Source organism: Ambystoma mexicanum, chromosome 7p (assembly GCF_040938575.1).
Source record: "Ambystoma mexicanum isolate Mex_15411 chromosome 7p, UKY_AmexF1_1, whole genome shotgun sequence".
Lineage (NCBI taxonomy): Eukaryota > Metazoa > Chordata > Amphibia > Caudata > Ambystomatidae > Ambystoma > Ambystoma mexicanum.
Genome location: NC_090939.1, coordinates 719,342,310 through 719,367,263, shown reverse-complemented (window position 1 = coordinate 719,367,263; position 24,954 = coordinate 719,342,310). Strand labels below are relative to the sequence as shown.

Here is a 24,954-nt window from a genome sequence, read left to right as displayed (position 1 = left end):
TCCATCACCGAGAATACTTGAATTCTCTCAGTAATGGCTACTCAGACTCCCCCCTTGCACAAACATGGCCCTTCATACAACACAGGTTTCCACAATCCTTTTGTTCTAGGTCATCAAATAGGATCATAAAAGAGTTATTTACGGGTTCCTTACAGTAGACAAGAAGTATCCGGTGGAACAGTGAAAGATCCTGAGTATCTGCCTGTACAAGCTTTCGTTCCTCAAGCAGAGATAAACATGTATCCCAGTGGAGATTAGATCTTCCCTGCTGGTGGGGGGCTGGCTTTTTTATGTGAACTTCAAGAATGACTGGCTGCAGATTGTGATTTTGCGTCTGCATGCCGTTCCCTTCAATTTACAGTGAAAGAACCCATTTACTATTGCAACCTACTTAACTTCGGCCCCCTCATATCGCCGCAAGTTTTCACAGAGGTCATGCGCACAGTGGCTGCATTTCTCAGGAGAAGTGGCATCCACCTCTACCCCTGCCTGGACAACTGGCAGGGGTCTTCTTTTCCATAAGAGGCAGCATTGGACCTCCAATTATTGCTTCACCTACTTCATGATTTTTGATCTTTGGGAAGAAATCCTCTCTGGCCCCTGGCTCAGCCACTCCAATGTATTGTCTAAATCTGGGTTCCATAGAAAAAAATCGAAAATAAAAAAAGAACGGACGAAAATGTCGAATCCGGCATTTGAAAAATAGCAGAAGTTGCATAATCCTGATCAAGGTGAGCTGGGGTTGTGCGGGTGTTGTCCCCCGCTACCCTTTGTAGCCATTATGGGACTTCAGAGGTTGAAGGGGTGTCCCCCGCTTCCATAAAAATGAAAGCGGGGTACAAAGAAAGTTTAAAAAAAAGAAAAAAAAAGCAGCTTTCCGTGGATATCACGCCTCTAGATGGGGAGGCGGAACTGGTGTCACAGGGTGAGCGCTGCGATGAAGCAGAAAAGGTAGGTTGGGCACCGATCAAAGGTGGTGGGGGTGTCTCCCGCTCCCCTTGATAGCTATTATGGGACTTCGGGGTTTGCGGGCCTGTCCCCCGCTTCCATAAAAAGTAAAGCAGGGACCAAAGAAAGTTTGAAAAAAAGAAAAGCACCCTGCAGCACAAGTTGCCCTTCTAGATGGGGAGGCGGAACTTGCATCGCAGGGTGAGCGCTGCGGCGCAGGAGAAAAGGTAAGTCGGGCACCGGAGGTAAGTATGTAAGTATCAACGGTTAGGGAGGTGGAGGGAGGGGGCATAGCGGACGGGGGTGATGTTCGTGATTATTACCTTTCCGAAATATCTCGAATGTGTCATTTTCGGATTCGAAATTTTCGGAAACTAAATAATCACGTACATCCTCTAAATCTGGCACACCTGTGTAGAGACAGTGTTCCATACCCAAGCGAGAATACAGCCTATGATGCATTTGGGGGAATTGTTTCTTATATGAAAATCTTTCTGCTGTGTTTTTTTTTTAGGTAACTCTGGCCTTGTTATGGATCAGTTTGATCCTGTCAGTTAGTCCGAAAATATAGAGATGTATCCTATTAGCTACTGGTGCTTTTGCTTTTGTAATATGCCAGTATTTTTCCACACTTGTTTTAACATACAGAGAGAGGTATTTTAACACATGGTATTGTGATGATGTCCCCTGCCTCACCTTTACCACTGGCATGGGGGAGACCACGAACCCCAGGACCCTCACCCACTAAGTGATGAGGGCCTGGGGTCTGTATGTCTTGCCCACAGCTCAGGCATGAACCGGCAGTGGATCGTCCTGTGATCAATCCTACACATTTTGACCCTGTGAAGAGACCAGCCTTAATAACTGAAAAGGCGTCCACAGGCCAATTAAAAGCAGGTTATGGAACGTCAGACCCATATCGGGGGGGGGGGGGGGGAACAGTAAAATGTACAACTGCAATATGTCAAAACCGAATGTAACTACTGTTACCAAGAGAAGAAAAACAGAAGAGACTCACCCACTCTGTCCGTGCAGACTTGTATCTTTCAGAAATTGAAGGGCGCTGAACGACTGTTGTGTTTCCCCTTGTTCCCTCCCTCCTTGATTGCTTTGAAACACTTGCTTTGTGTATAGGCGCTTTACTAATAAACAATACCCTACTATGCCATACCATCTTATGTGGTTTCCATTTGTCCTCTTGGCAAACGGTGTCAGAAGGGACATCGAAAGAGTTCAAACTAGAGCACTGCCTATCATCTCCCAATGCAATTCTTAACCTAGAGGGGATTAATATGAGAACCCAGCTGCCTTACCAAACTTTGCCCTCTTCAGAACGCTCAGTGTGGATGTTCCTCCCAGAGGTAGAGCATTGGTGCCTACAGAGCTGAGAGTCCAGTTTCCACAGAACATATGGGAGAATACTGGCCAAGTCTGGTCTTGCACTGAAATTTGATCTAGATGTAAGAGCTGGATGGACTGTGGTTATCAGGATGGGTTTGTGGGGTACTGTTTAACCACAGTGATCTGTCCTCTGTAATACTGGAAGGAGACCCTATAGCCCAAATGATTTGCATAAGTACAGCAGAAGAGAACAACTGATCACAGCACTACAGGAAGAGGAGAACATGGTTTTGGTTCAACCTACTCATCCCTGAAACCCCAAAATAAGAACCTACACACACCGAGATAGCTGAGGGGGTCATTTTACAGTAAGCGAAATGGAAAATGAAATCGTAAAATTGCATCTCTGCTTGGCTTTCATCCTCCATCTCAGGCGAGCACTTTGTTTTATGCCTCTATGAGATTTTCATGCAAGCGTAAAATTAATGGATTCCAATGAAAAACGCATCACATTAGCATCCATTAATGAGCAGGCGAATTACATTGGAATCCATTATAAAGCATATTTGCAGGCATTATTTCATATGTCTCAAAGGGGAGACTACATCTGAAGTGTAAAGGTGATTTTGCCACATTTTACTGTTCAGGTTTACTCTTCGCTTTGAGAGTAATGCAAATTGCATGCAGTAGACCTCACATCACTTAATTGTAAATATAGATGGTCCCCGCTTGCAATTTCCAATTTTTACAAAATCACACACTTAGTTTTCACAAACCTTTCAGGGGGGTATTAGTCCATTACCCTTTTAACCTGACTTTGCAAAGTTGTCCTTAACTTTCAAGTCCTTCTTCTGTCCAGTGTAAGAATCCGGGTGGATGAAGACCTGGAGGAAAGTCTAGGTTGCCCAGGACTGGAGTAAGTGGCGATGGAAAGGAGGAAGTTCAGAACTTCTTTTATTGCGCAGTTACAGTATTCCATGGTCACTTTTGTGGCTGGAAGTCATTTAGGTACTGTATTTCTTGATTTTGAAGAGTGCCAACACCATTTTTCTAACAGACATGACTACATGCTTTGTTCTAGTTACAAACAGCATTTGAGATTAGGATGTATTTTCTAATTAAGTGTGGGTGCTAGATGGGCAGCAAACAAATATCTCTTGATGTCAAGAACTCCAATGCCTCCATCTAATTTGGATAATATTGTTTTCCACAGGATTCTAGGTGTCCCCTTAGCCCAAATTAATTTAAATATATGTAATTGCAGATCTTGTAGAATCTTCTTTGGGATTATTAAAGGAAGAGATTGAAATATATTTACTAATTTGAGAAGGATAGTCATTTTCATTGTGGTAATCCTACTCTGCCATGATATTTCTTGCTTTGCCCATTGAGATAGGTTTCACTTAAAGCAAAGAGTGGGGGAAGATCTCTTTCCTCGGCTGGGGCCAACCCTCTGGAACAGCCTCCCTGCCTCTCTCAAACTTGAGCATAACCACCTCCGGAAGCAACTCAAGACCTTCCTATTGGATTCTGCGTTCTTTCTCCCTCTCCCTTTCTGATTCCCTGACTGCTCCTCACATTGGCCTCCTGGCCACCCACTGAACTTTGGGTCCATGCTCCTGCATGTCCAGTTGCTCTTGTGCTGCCTCCGGGTCTCCTTGCACTTATGGGCCTGTATCTGCAACCCTACAGTCCCCTGATTCTCTGCACTTACGAGCCACTTAACGGCAGCACTTATGAGATACCTGCACTTTCCCTTCCTCTAACCCCCTGGCACTTTTCCCCCTCAATAGCCCTGCACTTGTGATATCTGAATGACACATGACCTAGTAAGATCGTTGTTTTGTCCTCCCTCTGTCCTCCCTTCCTTGTCTTATCACACCTAGAAACACTTGAGTACAGGTGCGTTATAAATGGCTTTTCATATCATATCATGAATAGTTCATACACGGCCCTGGATGTTATATTGGTCAAGAGGATGCTGTGATTTTGTGTGCTAAATCAGAAAATATGTTAGTGTGTCTACTTTCCAAAGAAAATCAAATCTAAATCTCAGAATGTCTCTTGTCCATTTGGGTTCTGAGATATTTAATAGTAATTCATCTTAAAGTCTGAAATTTGGTAGAAGTCCTTTAGATGGGATACTATGTTATGCAAGGTAGTGATGGCATTATGCATAAGAAAAGAAAAGAACGTCAGCATACAGTGCTATTTTATGCTGTGAATGCCCTACATTGATCCCTCGGATGTCTTCGGAATGGTGTATTTGTTGGGTAAGGGGCTCCACGAACAGGGCAAATAAAAGTATGTAGTTGGATAGTGCCCCATTGAATATGAATGCATGTAGGTTGAGGGACACAGTTAGCTAATACGTATACCATCAATTTGGGTTTAAAGGCGAAATATCTTAGTACTTTCTCAAGATACCTCCAGTCAATACGAGGAATGCCTTTTCGGCATCTATCAAAAGTAAGGCTTAAAATAATGATCTTTGAAAAAACTTCAAGAAAATTAAAAACCTCAAAATGATACGCCGAGGGAGTAGCCCTGGAAAAAGTGACAGATTTTAAATATCTGGGCATTACCCTAAGTAACAACTCTGTGGAGAAACCGATGCTATTACACCTTTATGCCAAAATGAAGTCACTAACATCTCAAGCAAAGGCACTGGACAGGAAGTACTGCCCGTTCTCCCTGATCCCGATCCTAAACTTTTACAGAGTTAAAGTGGTTCCCGCAGTGATATATGGAGCCGAGGCCATGCCCAAAATTCTGTTAAAGATCTGGCCTAACCTGGAAGCCTTGTTTTGGCGTAAGGTCTTGGGTCTGCCCTCCTCTACTCCGGTGACCCTGATTCATAAAGAACTGTGCCTATCTTCGCTGAAAGCAATAATTGATCTAAATTCGCTATTGTTGTATCGGAAAGTCATCCAACAATCGCAACCGAAAATCTTTGAAATCATTGCAAAAGAACTTGAGGAAGGCAAAAATAGTGTCCTAAAAAGATGGGCTTCTGACAATATACACACACTGGAGGAAATATGTTAATCGGAAGACGAACTCATAAACAATCTGTATAAGTCAATAAAGAAGATAAAGAAATTGAACTGGAGTAAAACCTTGGAAAAGGCTGCATCTTATAAACTCTCTACAAAGATGTTTACTGACCTAAATAAGGTAAATGAAGTGAGAGGGTATCTGAAGAAATTCCCGAATAAACAGCTGAGTAGATCATTTATGAGAATGTGTTTAAATTTGCTGAAAACTTGTGAAATATTGGCAATTAGAGATAAATCCACCTCCAACAAATGCCGGTTTTGTCATAGCAGTAACCAAATTGAGAGTCTACTGCACCTGCTGCTGACATGCTCTGGTACACAGAACGCTAGGGAGACATACTTGGGCAAAATCATGAGATGCATAAAAACGTTGGGTGAAGAGTGGTGATCCCTTTTGATGAGCGCGAAAAAACTCGGTGGGTAATCGCAGTGACTTTGTCCATGAAAAACATTGGCCTGGAAACCCTGGATACTTGATTGAACTTCTTACGAGGAGAGGACTTTTTGAACTCAGCTCGGGGGACCAATATGGACATAAAGACAACAAGGAAGATTACCCAATATGGATTCTTCCAGATTTTCTTTTCTGGCTTTCTTTGTAAAAATTGTAATACAATTAACACAAATAAAAAATAAAAAAATTCTTCTGAGAGCTCCCATAATCGATGAAAATTGATTACTCTGCAAATATTATCATGTGTTTGGTGAACATGAAGGAACCCTGTCGGTCTGCTTGAATTAAATTTGGGAGTACAGTCAAAACCATTTTGACAATATTTTTGAATATTTTCTGGCTTCATAGTTCAGTCCGGCTATGGGTCTGTATGATTGACTACAGGTGCTATCTTTCCCTAATGTTGCTAATAAAGTCGATTCCCCTTGGTAGCGTCACTGCTCTTGTGTTTAGGAAACTGTTATAAATCTCTACTAAGTGTGGAGGAAGTATAGATTCAAACTGCTTGTAGAATAAGACTGAGAACCCATTGGGCCCTTGTGAGCTATTAATGTGGAGGTTGCGTTTAACCAGAGCAACATCCTCAGGTAGGATGGGCACTTCTAGCTTTGTATTGTCAGAAATAGAGAAGGATGGTAAATTGGAGCCAAGTAAATGCTACTCCTGTTTAGATTCTTCTATCTGGTCCTATGAAAATAATGTAGAGTAGTAGCCAAATATGATTTCTAATTTAGCGTGTCTGATGAATGTATTTGGCCTTCAGAGTCTTGTAGTTTTATTATCATATTTCTGATTTTATGCACTTTTAGTTTGGGAGCCAGTACTGTAGGGGATTGGTTTGATGTGCTAAAATAAAACTGCCTTGTGTTAAGTCATTTGTGGGAAATTTCCAACGCCCATAGTGCTTTTAATTCGAATCTAGCGGCTTTGATTTGTCTATATAATATTCAAGAGCCCTTAATTTTGTATCGGCATTCTAGGGTTTTAATTTGTTTTCCGGTCTCTATTTGTATAGCTGGTAAAACCTTCTTCTAATTAGATGTGACACTAATTAATTGCCCTCTTATAGTTGATATGAATGCTTCCCAACAGGTTTCTATTGAGGTGTCAGTGGAGGAAATGTCCATGAAATATTGGGTACTAGTGAAGCAAGGTTACCTTGGTCCTGCAACAGAGTCGTTAACCCACCATTGAGAGGTCTTAAATGTGGGTTGCTACTCTAAGTCCAAGGGTAGAGTGAATGGTGCATAGTTGTAAACTGTTGCAAGCTCAATCAAAAAGGACAAAGTAGGGAAAATCAATAAATGAGAGATCAAAAAGTAATCTAACCAAAAGAAGCTTTGATGCATGTGCAAGTAATAGGTGTATTCTCTCATAGATGGATTGGAATGTCTCTGAATATCTATCAAATATAAATCGTCCATGGCTCAAAGGGGAGTTGCTGCGGGATGGACCCTATCGGGCTGAAAGCACTCGATTTGTCGATCTCAGGTTTCAGTACTGAAATATGGTCCCCTGCTATAATTATCTTCCCTTTTTGAATTTGGTTTTTCGTGGAAAGATTATCATGTCCTTAAAAGTAGTTTTGTATTGATTAGAATGTAAGCCGGTCATTTTTTATTGGTGAAGTAAGCAGATAATTGATGCAGGAACTATCTTGATCTGAGGCGGTGGCAATAAGAATGGAGGAGGTAGGGTTCTTGCAAAAAGGCTATATCTGCGCCTAATTCCTGAATTTTGCTAAGAATTCTCCTACTTTTTATGGGGGAATTTAAGCTCTGAATGTCTAATTAAGCACATTTAAGGTTGTGCATTGTTGATCCGATATATATCTACCAGGAATCTAGAAATTCAATGTAGATTTCCGTAAATTGTGTATTTGGCACCATAGCATCAGTGTAGAATATATTTGTCACTTTGGCTGGTTCAAGTTGTTTTCTAATGAAGTTGTGGCACATGAGATCCCATGGGAGGTTGTATGATAAGTTTAGTATTAAAGGTTTTGTATAATAGATAATTCTGCAGCATTCTGATTGTTACTGGCATCCGAACCGTCTAAATCTTGGGTTTTAGCCAGGAAGTGTTTAGTAGGTGAGGTAAAATAACCATTGCATAACCTGAACTAAGTTTTGTATATAATTATTAATAGCAGATACATTCATGATTAACTTTTTCAGGCCCCATAAGGGGTACATTAGGTAATAAACCTGAATGGGATGCGTGTTGCCTATGCTGTCGACCTAAAGAAGCTGCGTTACTGAAACCCGACAGAGATCAGCTTGACCTCTCATATACGGCTATCCTAGTGTTTCTGAATGACTTCTGAAAACTTTCAGATCCCTATCATAAAAAAGATATGAGTTCAACATTTGACTAAAAAGAAAAGTTACTGTTTTAGTAGGAGGCTAAATAGCAAAGTTAAGTAACATTAAGATTGTGCAGTTGAGTCGTTGCTACATTCATGTCTGTCCATCAAGGGTGTTCTATGTTTTTGTCTTCTCGCTCTACGGGAAGTCTGTTGGGCTCATTTGGGTCATGAGGAGGATAACTCTGGGCCCTCTGGCAGATTAAGCTTTTTCAAGGAGATTTTAAGCCTCTCTCTAGAGAATGATGTAACTGATGCAAGGAATCTTCTTAGGTTAAAATGATTTTTCAATAGGGAATGGTTATTTACTGTAGTCAGGTTATAAGGGGTTTCATAAGCCAGCGACGTGTAATGGTTTCTGGGCGGGCCAAGTCTTGGAAGAGCTTGGTAGAAAGTAAGCTGTCTAAAGGTGATGTATCTTGGGATCTCACCTTCTGCAAGATCAGTTCTTTGTATTTAAAAAAGTGTAGTTTTTACAGGACATCTGCAGTCAATTCTTTTCTCTGCTACAAATGTGTCAACACTCTGTGGATCCATGTATTATTAATCTCTGGTTGTCTCCCCTTTAATGGAGGCAAACAAAGCCAGTGCGTATTCCTCTAGCTTGAAGTTGGGTACATCCTTGGGAATCCCACAAAGTCTAATATTATTTCGGCATGAGCGATTTTCTCTATCTTCTCATCTGTGCAGCGTTGATGCTCTTTTAGCTCAAGAACTCTATGTTCTAGGGTGTCCTGGTTCAGTGAATGATCATAGAATGCTGTTTCAAATTTGTCCACTGACTTCCCAATCCTTTGCACATTTTAATTAAGTTCACTGATGGAATCGCACAGCTCATGCATTAAAGTTGTTATATCATGTTTCAGGGTCTGGAGACAATGGGATATAATCATATTTTATTTCCTGCAGGGTTAGAGCATCACTGCTCAAGGAGGTAGAGGCGGGGAGGCTCTGGAGCTCCCCACCCCAGATGGCTGAACAAGGTCCTTGATGGAGGAGGTACCCTCTCTTCTTTGGGTTTAGGATGGAGCATAGTGAGTCGAGGTGGTGGAGACCGTATATCAATAAAAGAGAAGAGATCTGGCAGGAAATTACCACAGTTGGCTTATTCCAGACCTGGCAGTGTGCCTAGCTCCATCTCACCTTAGGTTGTCAGCACCTCTTGCCTGCAGTAATGTCGAGGGCTATGATTTAAGCGCTGATATCTCCCCGGGCAAATAATGAAATGCTCAGGAACATTGCTGTGCTGTTTTAATCTGCTTCAAAAACGCAGGTGGTATAAGCCCTGACCTCTTCTGCCAATATAGGTGTCCTGGTGGCTTTATAGGGCATCAATGATGAATTCACCCTGGGACAGGGAAGGGAGGGTAACTTTACAATAGATATCTCTGCTGCCCGTCATGTGCCTCTCGGTATATATCAATTTTCTTGAGATGGGGAAAACCTTTTGTTCCACTACGACCCAGGATATTATATTAGATCCCTGGTCAGTGTTTTCCTACCTCGTGTCCTCCCTATGATGCACTGCAAGTGTGGCTCCCTGGATTTGCCCGTACTGAAAGGTGCATCTCTGGTTAGAGCAACTCAGCCTCTTCAAGGCGGTGGGGGTTCCTTCAAACAGGCACTCCTCTCCTCTTTGCCTCTCGAGTTGGAAAACCTGGGCACCGGACTGGACCCTATGTGCCCCGATAGGTTGATGAACAATGCCAGAAAGGGATCTCCACCTTCAGGTCGAGCCGACTTGCCGTTGTGCGAGACTGCTGTCAGAAAACCATCTTAACATCAGCAGGTCAGGCAAGGAGGTCCGCACCCTTGTGTTTGCATCTGGTGGGGTCCAAAATGCTTCCTGGTGGGAACTCCTTTGCATCCACGAGCTTCCCTGCTCCATTCCCCCTCTCCCCCAGTTTTAAAGTGCTAACATGCAGGGACCCGCATATAGTCTGTAGCAAGACATTGGACCTCCAGAGATTCAGAACTCCATTGAGCTGCACCTTGGCCATTCCCCCAGCTTCCAATTCAAAACAAAATAATTGTCTTGATAGGATCCTCACCACACACGCGCACACAGAGACACAGACACACACACACGCGTGCCCACACACCCCAACACCTTAATTTGCCAGACAAAGGGACGGTTATTTGATACTCTCCCTGGGTCAGCAAAAAAAGGTTTGCTCACTAATCATAAGATATTTTACATCTAAGTAGATACGTGTGATCCAGTATCATTCTTGAAACTGGCAGCCCCAGAGGCTTACACCAAATTGTAATTGATTTAGCAAAAATGTCAGTGTGCCGTACCACACTAAATTACGTTTTTCCATGTTTAAACCTCATTCTTGTCAACAAACTATACATGCTTCACAATTAATAGATCTGAACGATAATGCACGTTTTCATTTGTAATGTAATAATTAATTTGCACAACAATTTTATTTTTGCCAGCTTTGGCGGAAGAAAACTGTGATGATCTCCAATATGCACTACACATACTTCTTGGATTTAATTGTGGAGATTAGAATTATTTGTGTTTATTGTATTGTATCCCTTTGATGCAAATCGTGCTAAGATTGTGTTCTTTCATTTTCTTTATACCCTCATGCTTCATTTGGCAAACTCAGGAGAAAGTAAGTATGGCCTCATGAAGGTGATATTGTTTTGAAGTTGTGTGAGTGGTTCGCATGCTGTCAAGGAATTTACCGTTTTTTAAATCCTTGGTCAAAAGAGTGCACTTTTTCAGTCCTTTCTTAAACTTTGCAATACCGTAGCCAGGGCATGCCTTTAAGTTGCTTAGCTTGGATTGATGAGGTTGTTCAAATATGTTCACAAACATTTGCAATGGATCAAATCCTGGGATGCCCTTAGCATCTGTGATTTGCTCTTACTGCCTCAGAGAAACAGATTTGCTCTTGCTGCCTCAGAGAAACAGATTTGCTCTCGCTGCCTCAGAGAAACAGATTTGCTCTTGCTGCCTCAGAGAAACAGATTTGCTCTCGCTGCCTCAGAGAAACAGATTTGCTCTTGCTACCTCAGAGAAACAGATTTGCTCCTGCTACCAGAGCAAACCTAGAGCCGCCAGAAGCATTTCTGAGCAGCCCTTGAGCAAATCTTGAACTGCATTTGGGCGCTTTGAAACACAAATTCTTGATGCATAAACGCCTACAAATGCCCAATACATACATTTGCACACAAGCCTCTTAAAGATGCTTTAAACATGTCCTGGTTTGCTGCTTTACAAATCTTTGTGAATTGGGCGCAAAAGGTATTTTTTTCTGTCACTTTACATGCTTAAGAAACTGCGACAAAGATTGACAAGCCAAAGACCTCTGAATGGGAGAAATAAAACTAAGAGGCACTCTCTCTTATAGGCCTCTGGCATGGCTGGTGGGGGTTTCTGCATAATGTGTGCTGAAGCGTAGTCAGCTCTCCAGGCCAGGAGGACTCTGCATGTTAGAGAATTCTATTCACTTTTCACCTGTATGGACAGAGGCGCTGCAGGCCTTCATGTAAGGGGGCTATCCCATGTGTAGCCCTGCATGGTTGGTGCTGGTGAGCACTGGGCTATAGTGAAGGCATCTGTTTAGACACTCTCCCGGCCTTTAGGGGCGCTGTGCATGTGGAGCCTAGGGATGGAAGTTTTCAATAATTGACACCGTCTGTGCTTTTGCATCTTTGTGAGTGTGAGTATGGATATATTTGCAGCGATTGTGGGGCACAGGCAGAGGCAGAGTTGAAATTTGTTTTCCATTGGCAATCATGGAAAGTGGCAAGAAGACGACCTACATGGTAATCATGGCATAGGGCGCGCCACTGGATGCAGTAGCATCCCTCGATGATGTTTAATATGAAAGGTGATCCACCATTAAGCCCTTAGAAGAAAACACAGATTTCCAACAGTAATTGTGTGCCTGTTGATGCAAGCTGCAATACCAACGCACGCATCTAATCTTCAGTTTGAAATGACATGTTGCCGAATATGCCACACATCTAACAGGAAATACCTTTCCAACAAGAAAGCACAAGAAATTAAGTATCTACTTTCCTTTGTTATGCCTACATTTCTTGTTTTTGATTTTGCAATCAATGGTCTCCATTTAACAACGATGCTAAAATAATAGCTTTTCACTACATCTTTATGTATAAAGCGGAATGTATGTATGTGTGTATGTTTTTCCAGCTATACAAATCCACACCGTTGAACCCAGTCTCCCAAAATTTGCATGGATTCCTCTTTTGTCTGTGGCAAGATCGTACTCTATGTTTGGATGCAAAAAATTAACTCCGTAGACGCCCTCATTTTACTGATGCTGACCCCGATTCACTACAGTAAGTACTAGAAGGAGGCGACATTTTGAGAAGTGTCTAAAGCAAAATGTTCGAAGTGTTGGTTATTCTTTTGAAATGTATTACTACTGTATACGGTTTGAAAGCGTTTATTAAAGCATTTTTAAAGGGAATTAAAAACAAAAAGAATATATATATTTTGAGTGGATTGTGTCCTCCAACGTATTCCTCATCTTAGTTGTATTCCGTCCAGCTTTGCTGCTCTTCGGACATTTTTTCGGCAGGGGGCGCCGTGCGTCAATGTCGTCGAGTCTATGGTCCCTCGAAGGCCTCCGTCGAGGGTGACGTTATCGGGTGTATAAGTAGCACACGCGGCGCCCGTTGGCCTTAGTTCCGTTTTTCCGCAGTTACGTTGCTTCAGACATTCGGCACGCCTCGAGTTCTGTGAGAATATATATATAAACAAGAAATATGTCCTGGTCATCGACACCGACCACGACCCCGAGATCGGGTTTCAAGAAATGCAAGTCGTGCGGCTCAAAAATGTCGATCACGGACCCGCACCGCGAGTGTTTATGGTGCCTCGGAGAAGGCCACGACATGGAGGCCTGTTCGAAGTGTCAGGCGATGACGGGGAAGGCCTTGCGAGAAAGGAGAGGAAAGCTACAGGTAGGTCGGAAGGATCGAAAAGCCTCTAGCGTCGAGTCGAGACCCCATGAGGAGCAATCTCCTCGACGCGATAGGCATCGATCTAGATCCCGAAGCGATTCTCATCGCTCGTCGTCTTCGTCAAAAAAATCGAAGAAACGACGTTAAAGGTCTCCCTCCACCTCGTCGTCAGACGAGTCTCCGAAAAGGATGAAATGCCCCACAAAACATTTGTCTTCCAAAGAGTGGGAAGCATTCAGGGTCAAAATGATGGAGGTGTTTGAGAAGGTGTAGCCTCGGTCCGCGCCTTCTTCGGAAGCCGGCCGGGAACGTCATCGCTCCGACACTCGCTCGCCCTCGAGCCCGGGTGATCGTAAAAGGAAGGATAGGGATCCTTCCAGGATGCCGAGCGATAAACGCTCGAGTCGAGTCGACCGCTCGAGGTCACCGACGCCGTCCGAGACCTGTCACACCTCGAAGGGAAAATCATCGAAGACTGCCTCGACGCCCTCGAAGCAGACCCTATCGACGACCACTATGTCGTCGATGCCGTCGGCGCCTTTATCGACATCGACGCCGAAACCCTTGGCACCAAAGGCTCAAACCAAGCCAGGGCACCCAGAAAAAGAGAAGGAGAAAGTTACAAAACATGTAATTTCTTCAGAGCCTGGTACTACACCTCTTCCTCCTCCTCTACCAGAGAAGGTTTTCAAGCCTCTCCCTAGGAAGGAGTTTTTCAAATCCTTGACTTCAATTTTTGAGGAACAGGAGAGATCTGAGGAGGAAAATGTACCTTTTGGATTGGAAGAAGGCACCCCAAATGTACCAGAATGCTTGACCTCAGAGGAAAGCAGAATGAGAAATTTGGTGGAGTCTTTACATAATGCAAGTGGCATTGACACTTCTCCTGAGAATGACTTTGGTAGACCAGATCCAGGAGAGCATGCTAGTCCATCTTACCGTCAGTTAATGACCAAGGTGGTAGATTACTTGGGATGGGCTAGACCACCAGACCAATTCGTCCAAGACGATTTAACAGACATATTGGACCATGGTCCCACTGAAGACCCAGTACTACCTTCTCATGTAGCCTTACAAAACAGGGTGGCCAAGAATTGGGAAACTCCGGATTCTATTCCTCCGGTAAATAAGTCCCTCGCATCAAAATACCGCCCAGCCAGTAGCGACCCCGGCTATCTGTCAAAACATCCAACTCCCGAGAGTCTGGTCATACAGGCAGCCACAGCTTCCAACAAACTTGCGTACCCGTCTATCCCTCCGGACAGGGACGATAAGAGTGTGGATGGTTGGGCACGGAAGGTATTTTCAGCTGGGAGCATGGCTTTAAAATCTGCCAACTCCACATGTGCCTTGGCAACATTTTCGTACACTCTGTGGGAGTGCATCGCAATGGCGGCGCAGCACATACCAGAAGGGGAAGAAAGGGAAGGGTTCCTAGCCATCGTTAGAGATGGAAAGGAAGCCATGCAGGAATCCCTTCAATCTGGATTGGACACTGCGGATAGTGTAAGCAGGTCCATGGGCACTAGCACGGTAATGCGCAGGTTTGCGTGGTTACGGAAGTCGGGTTTTGCACCAGACGTACAGAACCGCCTTCTGAACATGCCTTTTGATGGGTCTCACCTTTTTGGCAACAAGGCTGACGAGAGCCTTGAGAGGTTGCAGACCTCAAAAGCAGCGGCCAAATCTTTAGGAGCTGCTATTAGGCAACTTCAGCCTTTTCTTGCGCAAGGGCAATCATGGAGGGGACGATCCTATCGTTATTACACCTCATATGGGAAGACGACAGGAATGGCCAGTCAAAGGGGCCAAAGAAAGGCCACTCGTGGTGGACGAGGAAAACATGCTAAGCCAGCTCCAGCTGCAGCATCTTTGCCATCAGCGTCTGCAACATCCACCACAAAACTACTTTGAGGACTTGCACCACAAAACACCGGTAGGAGGCAGGCTGTCGCAGCATCTGCAAGAATGGCGAGCCATTACTTCAGATGTTTGGGCTCTAGAAATTATAGCCCAAGGCTACTGCCTTCCTTTTCTAAAGCAACCTCAAAGCAATCAACCAGGGAGACACCCTTTGAAGTCTTCAAACCCGCTCGTACAGCAGGAAGTTCTAGCCCTGCTGGAGAAAGGTGCTATAGAACTGGTACCTGCAGCGGAGAGGAACAAGGGATGGTACTCCCTGTATTTTTTGATCCCCAAAAAGGACGGAGGACTGAGACCCATCTTGGACTTACGAAACTTGAACAAGTTCCAAGGAAAGACAAATTCAAGATGGTTACCCTTTCTCAGATCCTTCAGGCCCTTCAACTCCAGGACTGGTTGGTGTCATTGGACCTCCAGGATGCTTATTTTCATGTGCCGATTCATCTCAAACACAGAAAATTCCTGAGGTTCATAGTTGGCGACTCACACTATCAGTTTCGAGTCCTGCCATTCGGGTTGACCTCCGCCCGAGGGTCTTCACCAAGTTAACGGTAGTGGTGGCAGCACACCTCGGGAGAGGGGGGATTCATGTGTACCCCTACCTGGACGATTGGTTGATAAGAGCACGCTCTGCCGAGCAGGCACTGGATCATCTGAAAGTCACATGCCACTTCCTCCACAAACTGGGCTTCTCCCTCAATTTCAAGAAGTCTCAAATGACACCTTCCCAACAGCTTCAGTACATAGGAGCTGTATTAGACACATCCTTGGGAAAGAGCTCGCCTCCCAGGACGAGGGCTCAAGACATTCTTCAGATGGTTTCCAAATTCCAAAATGCCCAAAATCTTCAGGCTTACGACTTTTTAAGATTGCTCGGCCTCCTGGCATCCTGCATCTTTCTGGTGCCAGAGGCACGCTTGAGGATGAGATCCCTTCAATGGGCCCTAAAGACTCAGTGGTCCCAGTTCTTGGGTCAAATGACGGGTCTTCTCCAGATTCCGAACAAGGTCAAACAAGACCTTCTATGGTGGACCTGTACAGAGAACATCCTAAAAGGAGAACCTTTTTGGCAACCATGGCCGGAGATCACAGTACTGACGGACGCTTCACTCCTGGGGTGGGGAGCTTATGCCAACGATTTGACAATCAGCGGTCGTTGGTCTCCATCGGACTCCAAACTAAATATCAATCTTTTAGAGCTGAGGGCAATCAGACTAGCGCTGAAGGCCTTCCTGCCATCTGTCAGGGGAAAGAATGTCCTGATAATGACGGACAACACAGTGGCCATGCACTACCTAAACAAAAGAGGAGGTGTGGGGTCTCTACCCCTGTGCAGAGAGGCAATGCAGCTCTGGTATTGGGCGATTCAGGAGGGAATCTCTTTAATGGCAATTCATCTAACCAGGGAAGAGATTATGACGGCAGATGCTCTGAGCAGGCAGGAGCCCTGGGGGACGCGTTCGTGGTGGATTGGAATTTCCCACTATTATACACGTTCCCTCCGATTGCCGTAATTCCTCAGGTCATCAGGAGGCTGAGACGCTTTGGGAACCGCATGATCCTAATTGCCCCGGATTGGGCTGGGAGAACGTGTATCCGGATCTTCTAGATATGTCCATCTGTCCTCCAGTACGTCTTCCTCAGAGAGAGAACCTTCTCTCTCAAATGGAAGGTCAGGTTCTCCATCCTGAGGTCAGAACACTCAACCTTCATGCTTGGTATCTGAAAGGCTGAGATACAGGGATTGGAACCTTCCAGATGATGTTATGGAGGTGTTGCTTTCGGCAAGAAGGCCAGCAACAAAGTTTCTATACCATTGCCGTTGGAAAAAGTTTTGCACCTGGTGCAGAGAAAAGAATGTCGATCCTTTTCTATGTTCTATTCCGGAAGTACTATCTTTCCTTCTGACCCTAGCACATAGAGGTCTGAATATCAGAACAATAAAAGGTTACCTTGCAGCGCTTTCTATTTTCAAGTACTCATCGGAAGAATGCTCCTACTTAAAATTCCTTTGATAACACAATTCTTAAAAGGTCTCACTAATGTGTTTCCTCCTCACCCATTTCAAGCACCAATTTGGGATTTAAATTTAGTCCTAAAATTCTTAATGTGTGCCCCTTTTGAGCCTGTGCACACGTGTCCATTAAGATTACTACCATGGAAAACAGCCTTTTTGGTTGCTCTAACATCGGCAAGAAGAGTGAGCGAATTGCAGGCAGTGTCTTCTGGGCCACCCTATACTGTGTTCCATAAGGACAGAGTTGTATTGAGGGTTAAACCATCATTTTTACCAAAAGTAATATCTGATTTTCATTTAAGTCAGAAAATTGTTTTACCCTCATTCTATCCTCCACCTCATCCTTCTAAGGAGGAAGAAAGATTACACAGACTGGATCCAAAAAGAGCTTTAAGCTTTTATATCTCTAGACTTTCTATGCTTAGAGTGGACAACCAGTTGTTTATAGGCTACACAGGAAGGAAGCTGGGTCAATCGGTAACAAAACAGACAATTTCACGCTGGATCGTACTTTGCATTTCAGAATGCTACAGACTAGCACAAAAAGACCCACCAGAAGGGTTGAGGGCTCATTCCACCAGAGGCATCGCCTCTTCCACGACCCTTCAAAGAGGTGTCCCAATAAGGTACATTTGCAAAGCAGCAACATGGTCTTCACTTCACACCTTCTCAAAATTAGCCTGATGCTTCCCAGTCTAGAGCTGACTTTTGGAAAAGCAGTGCTTTATTCCGCCATCTAAAGGCATTGATAAAAAAAAGAAAAAAAAGAAAATCTGACCCCTCCTCCAGAGAAAGTAATAAAATACTGCTTTGGGAGTCTATCTAAGATGAGGAATACGTTGGAGGACACAATCCACTCGAAGAACAAGTTACTTACCAACTGGTAACGTTCTTTCGATTGGATGTTCCTCCAATGTATTCCTCATCACCCTCCTGGCCTACACCTCTGTAGATTTTTCCGGGTCATTGCCATCTCAAATCTCGCAAGGCTAATATCTGTCTGCCGGCACAAACTACACAGTACAAGATCACAGGCAAAAAAAGGGGGAAAAACAAAACTGAGGCCAACGGGCGCCACGCGTGCTACTTAAACACCCGATGACGTCACCCTCGACGGAGGCCTTCGAGGGACCATCGACTCGACGACATCGACGCACAGTGCCTTCTGCCGAAAAAATTTCCGAAGAGCAGCAAAGCTGGATGGAATACATCTAAAATGAGGAATACTTTGGAGGAACATCCAATCGAAAGAACGTTACCAGTTGGTAAGTAACTTGTTCTTTTTTATCATGACACTCCAAATATGGGAAATTAGGTTACATTTTACTTAATTTCATTCACGAGAAGAGAGGACAATCAATCAATAATTCTTGGACATTTTCTCAAATGTGCTGAAGCCATTGAGTGACTGAAACAGGGCCGCACAAAAAACCAACATCACTTGGAAAAATCCATCTGATGCAAAGCGAAAATCAATATCAAGAGCTTCTGAACCACAACAACAAATAGCAGCACGACTTGCCGACCAGAGGACAAGAGCACCCTTTTCCAGGGCAAATGAAATGCAAGAGCAAATTGAAGCAAGACTTGCTGACATGAGAACAAGAGCAACATCCTCCAGGGCACATGAGACACCAGAGCAAACTGAAGCAAGATTTGCCGACAAGAGGACAAGAGCAACATCTTCCAGGTCACATGAGACACCCCTCGATCAGGACACGGAAAACGCTGGGTATCCCAGCTAGTGATTTCTTGCAATTCATAACTGTGACAAAATTGACTGAATATATGTAATTAAGTCATTGCACAATCATTTAAATGCAAATCCCACACCTGTGTCTTCAAAAATTGTAATCAAGAGAGTGTTACTGAAATGCTACTACAGCAGAATTGATGTCCTTGCACACTGCGCCTCTTAATGCTGCACTTAAGCACTTAAGAGCAACATTTGTGCACATCACTTTTTCTGCCCATAAAGGCCACCTCAGCAACACATCTAGCCACTATTTTGGCCTCTAATGATCTTGTATGCACAGCCAATAAAGACGTGCTAGATGTTTCTTATTATTTCAATTGATTGCATTCTCCCACAGCTTCTTCCAGCTGCGCGGAATAATTCGACAGGGGGTATAGTGTGGCATGTCATTCCCTCCTCCCCAATGCATGCCATGATCGCACCACTCCTCGACTCCAGACATAACGTCAGCAATTCATATATAGTGTAACTACGCCCCCATACTTCAGCTCCTTTTTTCCACGCTCAGCACACATCTGAAACATTTTTAGTTTTGGCTATTCAGTGTCACTTGCAACACCTATACGCCAAAACTATCGCATTAGAGTACAGATAGTGAGGAATGCCATATGAGGTTAGACACACAGCCTGTAGGTGTTGTTTGGTTATGTGCCCACACTTTGGCAGCTCGTGTCCATGCTAAACCCTATGGCCATTCCCACTCAGTTCCTGCCCCTACCCGCTCAAAATACCTACTCATGGAAACGTTTTGAGCTCTTTTTATTCAAACGTTACCATCAAACGTTGCACTCAAAATGCCTGCCAGTGTTTTCTCAAAGCAGTTTTCTGAGAGGTAATGACTTAATTGGAGTTATAAACCTGCTACTGGTGTAATAAAAATGTCCTACCACGTCTGTCGTCAGTCAGCCACTCGATTTATAAGCACTCAGCATGTCCTTCTTTGAAGTCCTGTTAAAAACAAGCATTGGCAATGCCAACTATTTTGGCTTGTGTTTAAGTATTAGGCATTTGCCAGGCACTGCTATTAGATGCCCAGGCACTCGCATGATTTTGCACCTGCTACCATCAATGGCCAGTTTATACCACTATTGCTGTGCCTTGCAAATTACGTTCCCATGCCTACACAAAAGTCTAAACTGTTGACATTGCCAATGATGGTTTGAATTTCTTTGATGTCAGTGTGTCAGGGCCCAAGCCTTCAGGATTCAAATGGTGCAGGGACTGGAACTTGAAAATATCCATCACAGACCTGCACAATATGTGTTTGTGGTGTCTCAGCTGGAATGCTGTTTCTGTCAGCCAGAGAATCCGAACACTCTGAGTAAGCACTCGGCCAAACTGGCGCTAGGGAGGTCCCCTTCGAAATTGCTTACCAAGTCGTTCTGCCACTAAATCCTCAGGTGCCGACAATGAAGGGGCCAATTCCGAGAAAAAAGACAGGGAACACAGCAGATATAAGAATGCAAAAAAGGGAGCGCACTCACGCAGTGAGTCTAACCACTCTTCCTCCTCATCCCCCTACAAGACGAAGAAGAAGCGCAGACACAGGCATGACTCTGATTCTTCAGAGTAGAGGGGTAAGTCTTACCCAGCCAAGGGGGCGTACCTAGGGAGGAATGGGAAGAGTTCAAGCAGCAAATGCTACAGCTCCTTGAGAAGAACCCAGCAGGTATGACTTTGTCCTTGACGCTGCAGGTGGTACCAACACCAATGTGCCTGGAGTTTCCAGCGCTCCATGTCTAAAGTAGGTCATACACCACCAAGCTTGACATCCTCCAAGTCAAAAACCACTTAGGCACCAAGGCAGCTTGAGCCAGATGCGTCTAGCATCCAGTCCAGGTCTGCCCTGTCGGCACTGGTGTCAACGCAGGACTGAGGCTTCGTGGCAGAATCCAGTTCTTCGATGAGGATAATTTCCAATGATAAGAGAGATTCTATCCCTTTGAAGATGGAATCCCTGGTGAGTACAGAACTGCAAAACATGCCCGACTTCCTGACCGACCAGTTGGACCTTTTAGTGCTATCAGCGGGGTTACATGATGCGAGTGGGTTGAACATGTCCCCCAACATCAAAATGTAATGGGTGTCCCCATACTCTTGTCTGAACGCCCAATACAGGAAAGCGGCTGTGGCTCTCAGCCTCGGCGCCCCAGCCACGCCTCTATAACAGTTTGACCTAACATCCTAGACAAGGGTCTACAGTTGGAAAGAGCGCCTGGCCCTTCAATGCGGCGACAGCATCTGCTAACACCTGTGCTCGATGCCAGTGGTCTACGGCAACCTTACAAAGAAGTAAAAGCCAGCGAGAGGCAATATGCCTACCATTAGACCCATCCAACCCTTGTATACTGGTGGTCCAGGCTGCGACTGTGAACTTGTGGATGTGAAACCTCCCATATGACAAGGAGTTGAAGAAAACATATGCCCTCACAAAGAAAGTGTTTGCCTCAGGGACTATGGGACTAAAGGCTATCAGTGCCTCCTGAGCTTTAGTCAAGTACTTCAATATACAATGGAAAACTTTTTCAGAGACGGCCAGCCATCTCTTCAAAGGGGCAGTAAGAGATGGGCTTGTGGATATAGCGAATGAGGGTAAAGAGGTGGTGTGCCTAGAGCTTCAAGCGGGCATTTGCGCAGCAGATTGTGTCAGGAGGTCCATGAGGATGTTGACTGACTGTGCTCCAAAAAGCTTCGTACCTTTGATGTTCAGGCTTCTCCCCGAACATATAGGTCAAGCTCCTTGACGTGACCTTTGCCGATGAGACCCTAGAAAGATTGAACAAACCTGAGCTTTCAGTGGAGTCGCTGGGGATAACGGTCCAGCTACCCACCGGGGCAGTCCTTTTCACTTGGCTTTAGGCGCAGGGGTTTTAGATGCTATTCCCCCTTTGTGAGGAGGGGCGAGTGGCCACAAGCCAAATAGGTACCTCTGGCAGGGTTAGAGGGGCAAATCTTCAGAGGAGTGCATCGAGAGCACCAGTGCAAGCAAAATTGCTTTGATTTCTCCCGACATTCTTCTCTGGTTGGAGGAAGACTCTCTGGGTACTGGGAGGAGTGGAAAGAGGTTACCTCAGACACCTGAGTTTTCAGTTGATCAAGTTGGTATACTGCCTTCCATTTCCCAACATGCCCCCGGACAGTATACTGCTTCTTTCTTGGCAGCCGGAACTCAAGCTCCAGGAGGAAGTGTAAGCCCTGCTTATGAAGGGCGCAGTGAAAAGTTGCTTAGCACAGAGAGAGAGAGAGAGAGAGAGAGAGAAAGAGAGAGAGAGAGAGAGAGAGAGAGAGAGAGAAAGGGGGAGGGGGAGGTACAGGCTTGGTACTACTGCTACTTCCTCGTGCCCAAGAAGGGGAGGGGGCTTGCTGCCTTCCTGGACCTCAGGGCCTTGAAAGGGTTCCTGAGGAATGACAAGTTCAGGATGGTGACCCTGAGGGGGGGGGGGTTCTCCAGGTTCTGCAAACCCATGACTGGTTGTGGTCAGGGGACTTTCACAATGCCTATTTTCACATGCAGATCCATCAGAACAGGCAAGTCATCATTGGGGACACTCATTACCAGTTAAAGCTACTTCCCTTTGGTCTGACCTCCATTCCCAGGGTATTCACCAAGCCGATGGCAGTGATGGCGGTGCATTGCAGAAGATCCATTGTCTTCATATTCCCATGCCTGCATGACCGGGTGATCCTAGGGTGATCCCCAGAGCAGGTTTTGAGGCACCTTGCGGACACTTGCTCCCTGCTTCACAGCTTGGGCTTCTCCTGAAATGTGCAGATGTCCCACACTAAGTTAATGTTAATGTTAAAGAATATTTATACCATGCACTATCACCACTGTAGTGGTCCCCTGGTGCTCTGGCAGATCTGAAAGAAAGTGGGGTAGTTAAGGGGGTAGTTAAGGGTACGTTAGTAGGACAAAGTTTGGAGAAAGAGCAAGGGAGCTGTGATGTGCTGTTGGCAGCTTCAATTCGATTAACACTATTTGGTGAGCTTTTCGGTGAGATATCTGGTCTGTGTCCGTCATGTGCTGTTGTGTGAGGCTCTGTGTGGTGTGTATGTTGTTGCGGTGTAGTGAAGTGCGTGCGGGTTGCTGTGGTTTCAGAGGCATGGTTGTGTTTCGTTAGGGTTTGGGAGGTGTATGCAGAGGGCTGAGGTTTTAGTAGGGTTGGTTATTGTCATTGTTGTCTGAAGAGACGCACACTCATTTTGTGTGTCTTTCAAGGTTTAGATGGATTTCTTCCTTACATTGATCTTGTTTCAGTATGACAGAAGGCTGTCTCTCACCTATGTCCATTTGTTGCGCTAGTCAGTCTTTACATTTCTTTCTTTGTTGTTACTCAGGCCAGCCCTTACATCCCCGTCTGTGCCTGATGTAAACTGGTCCCCGTGGGTCTACCTGGCTTGTGGGATGTTTTTACCCATGCATACAAGCCCTACCATAAAACTGTGCAGTACTGGCATGGAAAACATCATGATGGCCAGAACTCCCCAGAGAGTGCACAGGGAAAACATGAAGAATAGGCTGCCACCAATTTTTGCCTATGTTGTGAGCACAGGAGGGCACTGCCTAAAACCACGATTGGGCTACACACACAGTAGCCTGAAACCATTGGGAATGGCAATGCTGATTGCCAAAAAAAGCAACTCAGAACTGTGGGGAATTCATTTTCTTAATCCCAAAAATGGTTGCATTACCAGTACTCACCACTATCAGAAAGCCAGCGTTTTAAAACCACCAGACTTTTGTGTAAAACTTAACAAATGCAACAAAACCAGACCAAGGAAAGACTTGCTAAGAGGTGGATACAATGTAAAACTATATTCTGAAATGACTTGAAGGAAGTAATTATTTAATGTATATGTAAAAATTGTAAGTGATTTAAACTGGGAACAAAAAGTGACACTTAGCTGAAACCTGGCTTAATGAAACTGGATTCTGCCTGACAACTACCCCCAACAGGAGTTGAAACCTGCTCAGCCACTCTTCCCCTGGCCAAAAGGAGTTAACACCTCTCTGATTAGATTAGGGGTGGAGCGGATGGGGACTACAGGGAGTTGAACAAAGGCCTGTCCTGGACTCAGGCAAATGTTATATTGGGGGCGTCGTAAAATAGCTTCCTCTTAGGGGAAACTGGGAGGGGCAGTACCTCTGCAAGCCAGCTGAGCTTGGGGGAAGTGGATAAACCAGTTATTCCACCCTGTGATGGGGGAAGCCACACCCCTTTTTGACCAGGGCATAATTTTAAAAAGATAGATAACTCATAGTGCGGACTTGTCACAATTATATAAGTAATATCATTATTTTTGTGATTTTTCTGTGAACATTTTGAGAGGCGTTAGGACCCTGTGGTGTATTCTGGGGGGTTGCTAGCGGAAAATATGGTCTCACTCCAAATGTATGCATGTTAAAAATCTGACACTTTATCATCTGTAACCCATACCCCTGGTGCACATTTGTGTAAAATCTGGAAAAGTTTAGAGGTCGTTATCTGGATGAAAAGGGGAGAATTCTGTCATCAGTGGACACGACATCGTACAAAGACAGGGATCGGATGGTTTGGTGCTACAGAAAATATGTTAACTGGGCCTATAATATTAGAAAAATGGTACATAGATAAATATGTATTTGGGTCAGAAATAGATTTGTGTGCAATCTGACAAGGGGAGGTTCCTCTGACCATAAAACCTACAGCATCACTCTGACTCACATTTCCTTCCCCCAATCAAGAGAGAGAGGAGGAATTGGCCAATGACAAGTAGAGAGGGGCAGGCTTAGCTAGGCCCAGGCACACACCCATTTTCAAAACACATAAAAAGAGACTGCTGGGACAGGTAGAGACATTCAATTCCATTTGCTGCGGAGCATGCTGACCGACGACTTAACATCCAGAGATCCAGACTTCAAATCCATCAATCTCCAGAACCTGTAGCAGAAATTAACTCCAGAATTTGTAGCAGAGAGGCCTGAATCCACCAGCTGAATCCTCTTCAGCAGGCCTCAAAACTAACCAAACTATTCAACAGCCGGGCGAGCTGTTTGAAGTTTTGCCGAGAATTTTTGCAAGAACCTGTAGCAGTACCCAGAAAGCAGTGTTACATCCAGAATCCAGAGAGGCTAGACCAGCAGAGCAGAGCTGACCC

The 24,954-nt window shown here is 44.7% G+C and overlaps 1 protein-coding gene across 6 annotated transcripts in view; it reads left to right on the top strand.

Moving 5' to 3' along the window:
• CTPS2 (CTP synthase 2) overlaps positions 1–24,954 on the top strand; it is a 2,467,148-nt gene that overhangs the window by 2,293,880 nt on the left and 148,314 nt on the right. For 2 of the 6 annotated variants that reach the window (XM_069636802.1, XM_069636803.1), the window contains one exon: positions 9,077–9,184. The exons of 2 other annotated variants lie outside the window; for them this stretch is intronic. In XM_069636802.1, coding sequence (XP_069492903.1) covers positions 9,077–9,158 — 82 coding nt within the window. In that variant the 3' untranslated portion in view covers positions 9,159–9,184. Of the gene's footprint in view, positions 1–9,076; positions 9,185–24,954 lie in introns of those variants that run through there. 2 more of the 6 variants (XM_069636797.1, XM_069636800.1) reach the window with 1 other exon arrangement.